The sequence below is a fragment of the Sinocyclocheilus anshuiensis genome, unplaced genomic scaffold (assembly GCF_001515605.1).
Source record: "Sinocyclocheilus anshuiensis isolate Anshui unplaced genomic scaffold, SAMN03320099.WGS_v1.1 scaffold451, whole genome shotgun sequence".
Taxonomy (NCBI): Eukaryota; Metazoa; Chordata; class Actinopteri; order Cypriniformes; family Cyprinidae; genus Sinocyclocheilus; species Sinocyclocheilus anshuiensis.
The window spans coordinates 75,100-86,132 of record NW_015549630.1 but is presented as its reverse complement, the minus strand read 5'-3'; the positions used below and the strand labels follow the sequence as shown (position 1 = coordinate 86,132).

Genomic DNA, 11,033 nt, shown 5'->3' with positions numbered 1-11,033 from the left:
TAACAGGAATTAATATTATGGCAAAGGTGTTTGCAAATGTTTGCTTTTGAGATGTGTTTGTGATATTTTGAATGCAGTGCTTCATTTTGCAAGAGATGTGAGGCATTTTGCATTTTGTTTGTGCAATTCTTGGAGTTGTGTGTAAAGTTTTGAAAAAGGAGGAAAAGTTTTGAAAATGTGTGTAAGCAGTTGAAAACTGGTAGAAAACTGGTAGAAAAACTGTAATAACTAGATTGAAAAGTTTGAAAGACAAATTTATGCTGGCTTGTCTTAAAGTTTTGTTTAAAAACGTAAATGGTTTGGTCAGTTGTAGATGTTCTAGATGTTTGCTAAAGTGTTGCTAGTTGGTTGCTAGGATATTCTGGGTGGTTGCTAGGCTCTTGCTATGCAGTTGCTGGGGTGTTGCTAGAGTATATGGTTGATATACTTTAGTTTGTTCTGGGTGATTACAGACATTCCCACCTCTGTTAATAACAGAAAATCAAACATTGTTTTCAAAACTGATCCCGTTTCAGTGCTTTGATATTATTGTATTTATTTCTAATGCTAGGAAATTCAAAAGTTTTTGTTGCTCTTAAACTTGCACTAAAACGTGATTTATACCATCTAAGTAGCCTATGTAATTTTAATAGAACCGCATGTCTTCTTTGGTGATACAAGCTCAGAAACATTTATAACCTTTTGGAAGTTTTTTTATTGTGTATTGACTTGGTGCCATGATGGATATTGAAATGTTGTTATTTATTTTTCATTTTAAACAGTAGCCTATAGATGATTACTTAATGGTAATACAATATTCGTGAACACAACTGTATGTCAGACCATAAATCCCCAAAAACTATGCATGGGGGCTTGCTTTGGTGTTGCCACCCCTCATAGACCCCATGCTACCCCATTGCCACCCTAAAAATTATTTTCTAGATCCGCCCCTGGTTGGGAACAAAGTCTGGTTTCATTTAGGTAAGGGCTCTTCTTACCCATTATGAGACTTATTAACCTACTATAAAAGACAGTGGGGAATGTCATAATTAACATACTCCTAATAATAATCCAAAGCCATTTCCAGCATTGCCACACATCCCCCTCTGGTTTGACTTTACAGTGGAAAAGGCCTATAAACATGACTGCAGGGAACATTTTCACTGGCTGTCCGCTTATTTTTTGCTACTTTGGAGTGGTATTCTTGTTTACCAGGCCGGTAATACTGTGGCTGGGTTGAGAAATGAGCCATCCTCTTTGACACAAAGCCTAACTTTCTGCTGTGGAACTATGGGACTGTTTTCAAATGTTAGCCTTCTGAGAGCCATAATTATCCACATGCAGCTTTAATAGGTGCTAGTAAGCATTTTATGGTTGTTAGTTTTGAATAGCACGGGAATGGGCTTTACGAATGCAGATCCGGTCTACATATAACTTTTTCAATAAGCAAGGAGATCTATGACAATTAGTATGTGAGTTTGTGTACCGTATTTACTTGGAGGTATAAGTGTTGTCATAAGTATAAATGTGTGTGTGTGTGTGTGTGTACAGGACCCTCAGAAGAGTCTGTCTCAGTGCGGTATAACCGACGACCAACCTGTCCTGATACATCAGTGGTTGCCCACCTTCCAACACCACCTCCTGCCCGACACAGGAAGAGCCACAGTCTGGGGAACAAGTAGGTATCCCACTACATTATGAGAAAAGTTCACCCCTCACAACACATATGACAAGTGTGAAAAAGTACACTTTAGCATACGTTTAAAAAGAGTTTATTTCAAAAATAGTATACATGTAATATACATAAGTGTGAACTGAACAGACACTGAATTGTATATTAATAGCAATGAGTGAAAATGTATGTATTATAGTTTAAATTTATGTTAAATGCAATTAGCTGAACTGTAGTGTGCTTTATTGACCCACTTAAGTAGGGCCTACAGTAAGTACTTTTTTTTATATTTTCATAATTATTTCACTTATCTTTTAAAACATGGTTAAAGGGATAGTTCACCCAAGAATGAAAATTCTGTTATCATTTACTCATCCTCAGGCTATTTCAAACCTGTATGAATATCTTTCTTCTGCTGAACACAAAAGAAAATATTTTGAAGAATGTAACCAAACAGTTGCTGGTCCCCATTGACTTCTATAGTATTTTTGTCCATACTCTGGAAGTCAATGGGAACCAGCAACTGTTTAGAGACCAACATTCTTCTAAATATCTTTTTTTTTATGATCTAAAGAAGAAACAAACTCATACAGGTTTGGAACAACTTGAGGGTGAATAAATGACTTATAAGCCATTTTAAATATATTTGTAATTACACAGTTGTAATAATGATGTTGCAATTTAGTGCTTTTAAAATATATTAACTTCAAATGTAATATCAAACATGTGCTTTAGTATGCTAGTCAACACATTTAGTCTTTAGGTACTCTTAAGAGGCCTTTTATTTCATTAATATTATATTATCTGCAAGTAGAAATATACTTTCAACATCTGAAGTACACTACAAGTACATATTCAATACAACTAAGTGCACTTCTTTTTTACAAGGGAACACGGTGCCTAATCTGACTGATTGTCTTTGTGTTTCAATTCTGTCATCTCTTCTCAGTATGATGTGCCAGTTTGGTGTGGTGGAGAGTAAAAGTGCGACATTCCCTGCAAAAGAAAAGGCTCGACACCTACTGGACGACAGCTTCTTAGAGTCTCACAGTCCTGTCAGAAACCACACACACGATTCAGTATTTACCAACGGCATCTCACTTGGTACTACAGTTTATTCCTCTTATACACACCCTCATATCTCAGTCTTTGTCCCACTAACACAAGATTAATGTGTTAGGATATCTGCATCCTAATTTAAAGGTGTTCTCTTTTACCACCATAAAATATGACTGCTGTGTTGAAACTGTGTTTGCATTTATGATTTTTCACCACTAGATGACAGTAGTGTTCAAGCCTTTGTTATTACAGTGGGTTATTGTCTTTCACAAACACCACATTGATTTTTTTCAAAATAGACTTGACATCTTCACCATGGAATATTTCTGCCACCACCTTTCATTCATTTATTCTAAGAGAAAGAAAATGATTTTGTTTTGTCCTGACCTTCATATTTTTTTGGTCTGTCTGCAGGCAGTAGAGAGAGCTCTTTTAGTGATGAATTATCAAGTACAGTTGAGAGGTAAGGCAAATTATACATCATGATTATAAATTAGAATAGAAAATTAATTGCATTTATTATATTTCTGTTTAGTTTTTTTTCTGAGTTCAGGTCTATATTTATATATACACAATCTTAAATCACAACACATTAACAACATTTGCAGTTCTAACTCTGTTCAGAATCTCAGCTGTTAACATGTTTCTTATTTATTTGTGACGCTTTCGTTTTCTTAAAACAAATGAAAAACACATTCCTCTTCCTGACCACTTTCAGAGGACGTATGTACGCGACACTTGGTCCAAATTGGCGAGTCCCAATCTGTAACTCTCCCAGAAGTAGAAGTTATATTTATAGGTAGGAATATAGCTGTTACCTGTGTCCCTAAAAACTGAAGTTAATGCTGTTGTCTTTCTTAAACAATTATTTTAATCTTCTTATCTTTGTTTCCTTCTTGATTTACTGTACATATCCTCATCACATACTTGAGTTGTTCTGCTGCAGGACATATTGATCTCAGTGTTTTATATGACCTGAGGAAAAAAATTATTTTCTTGCTTCCCCAGTACCCCAGGGGCAGTTTCCAGCTATGAATGCAGTTCTCTGAGCAGTATAACCATTGAAGGGCCCCTGCGAAGAAAGACACTGATGAAGGAGGGTAAAAAACCCACTGTAAGTGTGCAGTAAAATTTACCTGTAAAATGTTAAATGTTAAACATGAGCCAGTATTTTTACCCTGTAGCCCACTTATGATCAATAGGTTAACTTGGATGAATTTATTAGATTAGATATGGCTTTGATGCGTTTGTAAATCTCTCATTTATATAAAGTTAAGATTATTGTCAGTATAAACATGAAATGTATTGTAGACTTTATCTAGATATGTTTGTGGTTTGAGGATTTTACCTTAAGTTTATTAAGTTTGCATAGTTAAGTGACAACTTATTATGACTTGCCTCTCGTGTGCAGAAGTGAAAGGCCTTGCTCAAATGACTTTTATAATTACATGAAATGTTTTCCAACCATGATTGACCTTACTAAACGTATGAAGAAATATTTTAAAATCTTGGCATGGAATCATATACAAGCAATCAAGTACAGGTGCATCTCAATAAATTAGAATGTCGTGGAAAAGTTCATTTATTTCAGTAATTCAACTCAAATTGTGAAACTCGTGTATTAAATAAATTCAGTGCACACAGACTGAAGTAGTTTAAGTCTTTGGTTCTTTTAATTGTGATGATTTTGGCTCACATTTAACAAAAACCCACCAATTCACTATCTCAACAAATTAGAATATGGTGACATGCCAATCAGCTAATCAACTCAAAACACCTGCAAAGGTTTCCTGAGCCTTCAAAATGGTCTCTCAGTTTGGTTCACTAGACTACACAATCATGGGGAAGACTGCTGATCTGACAGTTGTCCAAAAGACGATCATTGACACACTTCACAAGGAGGGTAAGCCACAAACATTCACTGCCAAAGAAGCTGGCTGTTCACAGAGTGCTGTATCCAAGCATGTTAACAGAAAGTTGAGTGGAAGGAAAAAGTGTGCCTTGTGAGGATTGTCAAGCAAAATCGATTCAAGAATTTTAGTGAACTTCACAAGGAATGGACTGGGGCTGGGGTCAAGGCATCAAGAGCCGCCACACACAGACGTGTCAAGGAATTTGTCTACAGTTGTCGTATTCCTCTTGTTACGCCACTCCTGAACCACAGACAACGTCAGATGCGTCTTACCTGGGCTAAGGAGAAGAACTGGACTGTTGCCCAGTGGTCCAAAGTTCTCTTTTCAGATGAGAGCAAGTTTTGTCTGGAGGAAGGGTGGAGAAGCTCGTAGCCCAAGTTGCTTGAAGTCCAGTGTCACAGTCTGTGATGATTTGGGGTGCAGTGTCATCTGCTGGTGTTGGTCCATTTTGTTTTTTGAAAACCAACGTCACTGTACCCGTTTACCAAGAAATTTTGGAGCATTTCATGCTTCCTTCTGCTGACCAGCTTTTTGAAGATGCTGATTTCATTTTCCAGCAGGATTTGGCACCTGCCCACACTGCCAAAAGCACCAAATGTTGGTTAAATGACCATGGTGTTGGTGTGCTTGACTGGCCAGCAAACTCACCAGACCTGAACCCCATAGAGAATCTATGGGGTATTGTCAAGAGGAAAATGAGAAACAAGAGACCAAAAAATGCAGATGAGCTGAAGGCCACTGTCAAAGAAACCTGGGCTTCCATACCACCTCAGCAGTGCCACAAACTGATCACCTCCATGCCACGCCGAATTGAGGCAGTAATTAAAGCAAAAGGAGCCCCTACCAAGTATTGAGTACATGTACAGTAAATGAACATACTTTCCAGAAGGCCAACAATTCACTAAAAGATTTTAGTGAATTTTATTTTATTGGTCTTATGAAGTATTCTAATTTGTTGAGATAGTGAATTGGTGGGTTTTTGTTAAATGTGAGACAAAATCATCACAATTAAAAGAACCAAAGACTTAAACTACTTCAGTCTGTGTGTATTGAATTTATTTAATACACGAGTTTCACAATTTGAGTTGAATTACTGAAATAAATGAACTTTTCCATGACATTCTAATTTATTGAGATGCACCTGTATAATTACAGTGTTTGGTAACATCTCTGACTCACTCTGCCTTGCAAGTTCCAAGTAAGGGTTTTGTTGTTTCTTTCTTTCTTTTTTGTTTTTGTTTGTGATCTTTAGTGCATGGCAAGAATCTCACAGAATACCATCCTACAAATAGGCATATACAATACAGTGTTGCACACTGGTACATCTTCAGTTACAAAATATCCTTAGGATAGAATGTCCTGCCATTTGTCTGGTTTTTCTATGTGCCAGAATGCTGGACACTTATGAGTTAAATATTAAAGATGTGGTGACTATGCCAAATCTGAAAAATTTTGATAGAATGAGGAAAAAACAAAAAGGGTTTATTTTATGTCGACAAGCCAAAGCATGAGTACTTGCAAAGTACACAACTTAATACTTTGATTCAGCAAGGTTACAATAAATTGATCAAAAGTGACACTACAGAGTTTTCCGTTGTAAGAAAAGATTTATATTTCAAATAAATGCTGTTGTTTTGAAAGTTCTGTTTAAAGAATGCTGAAAAGATGTATCACGGTTTCCACAAAAATATTAAGCAACACAACTGAACAGGCTAGAACTAAAGTAGGGGTGCTAATGAGGGACAGACAGGTGAGGAGAATCAACTAATGAGGAGGACACAGGTGAACTGACTAACATAATCAAACACAGGGAAAAATTGGGTCACGGAACACATGAGGAATGAAAACACAACAAAAGTTCATGAAAACTAAAAAGAACAGAATATAAGTGTGACATGAAAGGGGATCTATTATGCCCCTTTTTTACAAGATGTAAAATAAGTCTCTGATGTCCCTAGAGTGTGTACGTGAAGTTTTAGCTCAAAATACCCCACAGATCATTTTTATAGCTTGTTTAAGTTGCCACTTTTAGGGTATGAGCCAAAACGCGCTGTTTTTGTCTTTGCCCTTTTAAATGCAAATGAGCTGGTGCTCCCAGCCCCCTTTTCAGAAGAGGCGGAGCTTTAAAAGCTAATGCTCCTGCCAGCACACCGGCAAACTGAAACTGTCAGAAACTCTCAAGCGATCGACTCACATTGCTTTCATATGCTTTTTTTAACTACCGCATTCCTATTTACGATCATTCTGGTAGCACATGAAGGCAGCATCAGTGAAAACAGGCAGAGACAATGGTAGCTTTAGCAACCATTAGCCTTACAGAGTGCCAAGAAGCTTTTTCAGAAAGGCAATTTGAAAACAATATAAAGCGCTTACTTTGTCTGGATCTGACATTCGCACACAAAGCGTTGGTATTGATCCCACTTTCATAATCAGACTTTGTCCAGCACAGTGTCCTTAGCAGCTCAGATGGACTCCTATGTTCATTGGTGCATCGCAAAAACACAACACTCGTAATGCCTCTTTGGCGCTGACATGTGGTGCATTCCAAATGGAATATATCCCATCAAAAACTGAAAAACCCTTTGAAGGGATTAGGGCATAGGGATGAGCCCTTCCGAATGGAACGCAGGGATTGTGTATCTCCAGTAACTGCTGCTTCTCACTCAGAACTGTGTCTATGCTAATAGGTCAGAGTGTCACAAATGGGCAGGGCTTTTTTCCCCTATGGTAACGTGTACCTAGGGAGAAATCTGGAATGGCTTGTTCTGAGAGATAGTTATTGAGATTATAAAAAAAATGAGTGGGTGGATTTTTACCATAACAAGCTAGTTGTTTTCACACACTGCAGCCACACAACGTGTTCAATCACCTTATAAAAGTGATTTTTGCATAATAGGTCCCCTTTAACATTGATAATGAATCTTAAATCTTAAGCAGCAAATCATCATATTAGAATGATTTCTGAAGGATCATGAGACACTAAAGCCTGGAGTAATGGCTGCTGAAAATTCAGCTTGCTATAACAGGAATAATTACATTTTAAAATATATTCAAAAACAACAGTTACAATTATAATTGTTATTATAAATATTACAAATGACTTTCAAGTACAATAAAAACTTTTGCCCTAGGTACACTGTAAAAATGACTAATTTTAATAGTAAAATATCACCTGTTTTTTTCTTATCAGTGCATCAGTTATGTGGCTTACATGCTGTTAAATCCATTATAAATGGCAGAATCCATGTCTTTACTGTGTAGATGTTTAAACCAAATATGTAATCAATCATGACATTTTATTTTGCACGTCCAAAACCATTTGTAGTGCTGCCTGTCTTGGCCAGGTCTTCATTGTTGGAGGTCTAAATGTCAGTGTGACTGCCCCAATTGATAGTTAATAATAAAGAAATAAAGATGGATATACAGTACATAAAATAGTCATGTCTGTTTGAGTTTTTAGAGAAGAGCACTTGGTCTGTCTCTTAAGCTGATTTGCACTTTTATTTTCTTCCATGTCAGCTCTCATCCTGGAAGCGCTACTGGATTGTCCTATCTGGCTCCATTCTCATCTATTTTGGTTCTAAAGCTCTAAGAGCAAATGAGCGAAGACATGTGAGTGATTAAATATTCTCTCAATTCAATTCAATTTTTTTTTTACTTATGAAGTGCCATCTAAGCTATTAGTCAGACTTTAACTGGTCGAATAATAAAAATAAAAAGTGTTGCCTATGTTTATGCTAATTAAAACTATTTAATTATTTCAACCAATCTAATTCAGTTCAGCTTTAAGAACTTATCGTTTAGATTATTTATGCTAAGGGAAATTCCAGTACTCTTTTGAATTCAAGCTTAAATTAAGTTTACTTGGCTTAACCTCCTTGTAATTGTGCCTTTTTGTCTTAAGTATAAATCCAGGCCATGTAAAAAGATCACACTCACAGGTTGGATGGTGGTTCTGCCAGAAAACCCTGAACATCCAAATATTTTCCAGCTTACTGATCCTGAAAGAGGTATTGTTTTTCATCTGTCTACAACTCATGCATGAACATATAATGTATGTGACTTAAAATATAATTCTTCACAAACATAAACTGTTTCACACTGTGATAAAATAGCTACAAAACAATGTTTATGGCTATTTTTCATTCATTTGCTGCATACGACATACAAATGTTTGACATAAAAATGCTTTTGTGCTTTTATACTTTATATTTCGATTCAAAACAAACATTCGTTTCGCAATCATCGTTTCGCAATCACAAAAAATGCTTTAATTGTGTGGCATTTTAAAACTCTCACCAACCGTCACTGAAATGTCATGCCACTTCCCAGATTGAAGGTGTGAATCAGAAACTTTTGGAGTACTTTCACTTAGTATGGCATTGTAAGCGGCAGGCAGGTGATGGATAAATTCTTCAATTTGGTAGGTTTCAGAAATGAAAGAAAACTGGAACATTGTGAAAGATCATCTAAAAGTGATCATGATGCTCTTGTTTTTTTTGTGTGTTTTTTTTTTTTGTCTGTCAGCTGTTGTGTTATCTGTTTTGTCATTGAACGTATTTGCCATTTAAATGTAGAGAAAAAAGTTCTGTAATATCCTGATGAGGTTCCAGGAAATAGTTTGAATCAAACAGCATTATCTTGATGTGTGAGCACTGGCTTCATGTAGACCTTGATATGTATACAAATGATCTTCTACTGAAAGATGACCAAGTCCAGATGGTTTGTTTAAACATGAAAATATTTGACATAAAAAATGAGTCATTGCTACATAGAGTTGATTCAGCAAATTACTTTATGGCTTTATAAATGGCAGATTTGCAATGTCACACAACTTAATTTGAAAAAACCCATACAAGTTCAATTGTTTTAATCTGTGGTTCAGGTAATGTTTACAAGTTCCAGACTGGATCACGTTTCTCTGCGATTATCTGGCACAGACATTTAGCCGAGGCGTGCAGGAGTACAAGACCACAGGTAAGTGTATCGTGATTCGTGACACAAAATTTCTCATGTAAAATAAATATGTGTAATTAACCGTTATATGCAGGAATGTCACATTGTTTTCCACAGATACCAGCAAACCTCATGTCCTTTGAATAGCTGCTTTTTGGGAAGTGGAATACAGATGAAGAGAATAAACCTCATGGAGAAAGACATTGCAGAAGAGTTTATGCGAGGGGGCAGCATGCTGGACCTAACATAGTTGGAAATGTGGCAGCTGTATCTGTTGAAAAAGTCCAAAAGTGTTTCAGACATTGTTGACACAGCTGTACTGAGAGAGGATGGCCTTGTGTCTTCAGTTTAGTGGTAACACTTTACAATAAGGTTCAATTTGTTAGCATGATATAAAGGAATAGCTCACTCAAACATGAAAATATACCCACCCACCCTCAGGCCATCCAAGATGCACAGTAGACGAGTTTGTTTCTTCATCAGAACAGATTTGGTCAAATTAGAATCACATCACTTGCTCAGCAATGCATCCTCTGTAATGAATGGGTGCCGCTTCTGGCCAAAATACCAGTTCATAATCCATAATAACACTTCCTTCAGTGAAAAAGTCTGTAAACAGCGCTTGATCTAAGCGTAGTTCTCTTCTGATTCAGAATTTTTCACTGGAAAAAGCAATATCATGGATAGAGGACTCATATTTTAGCTGGAAGCAAGTTTGAAGTTGTTTGGAAGATAATGATAATGAATTCATTAATGCATTGCAGCCATTTTTATAGCATTTATCCATCTAAGTTAATGTTTGTTTATAAATATACTACTGTTAATCCTATCCATATTTTTTCATAATACATTCAAGTTAATTTATACAATCATATATAACTGATGTTAACAAATTGAAACCTTATTGTTAGTTTTACCTGACGAACCTAAAGGTACATGTGAAATATCTTGTAAATGACATGTATAAAATAACATTGTCCAATAGATGTCTTCATGTGATTAAGTGCCAAAATTACGACCTTTGTATTATTAAATCTCCTAGAATTCTGTTCAATTCATGTTAGATGTTAGAGAGCAAAAGTGAAAGCATTAAATCCCTGGACAATGAGCATGCATACAACATTTATGACAGCACTTCATAAGAGGAGCCAAAAAAGTGCACTGTATAAAGGGAAATTTGTTACATAAAGGGAATTGCACATTGACACAATAATGGCATTTAAATGGCAAATTTGGATTATTAAACATGTAATGTCACACGGGTATCAGGAAATACGTGCCAGTGTTAATGTGGTGTAGTTCAACTCAAAGTTCTGTAGTGTATTTACTTGTGGACAAAATATGAGTGATGTCCGATTGTATGTCTTGACATCATGAAGTGGGCAGGACCCAAAAGGTATATAGTTCTGGATGCTGATCAGGTTTTATAGAGATACTGTTGTAAAATGTACATG

At 36.2% G+C, this 11,033-nt stretch overlaps 1 protein-coding gene across 1 annotated transcript in view; it reads left to right on the top strand.

The window, feature by feature from the left end:
• The window catches only part of ralgps1 (Ral GEF with PH domain and SH3 binding motif 1), a 112,890-nt gene extending 102,896 nt beyond the window's left edge, over positions 1-9,994 (top strand). The window contains exons 13-21 of the mRNA XM_016448603.1: positions 1,531-1,657; positions 2,601-2,755; positions 3,125-3,173; positions 3,429-3,509; positions 3,719-3,824; positions 8,143-8,235; positions 8,528-8,633; positions 9,509-9,600; positions 9,697-9,994. Coding sequence (XP_016304089.1) covers positions 1,531-1,657; positions 2,601-2,755; positions 3,125-3,173; positions 3,429-3,509; positions 3,719-3,824; positions 8,143-8,235; positions 8,528-8,633; positions 9,509-9,600; positions 9,697-9,726 — 839 coding nt within the window. The 3' untranslated portion in view covers positions 9,727-9,994. The remainder of the gene's footprint in view (positions 1-1,530; positions 1,658-2,600; positions 2,756-3,124; positions 3,174-3,428; positions 3,510-3,718; positions 3,825-8,142; positions 8,236-8,527; positions 8,634-9,508; positions 9,601-9,696) is intronic.
• The last annotated feature ends 1,039 nt before the right edge of the window (positions 9,995-11,033 follow it).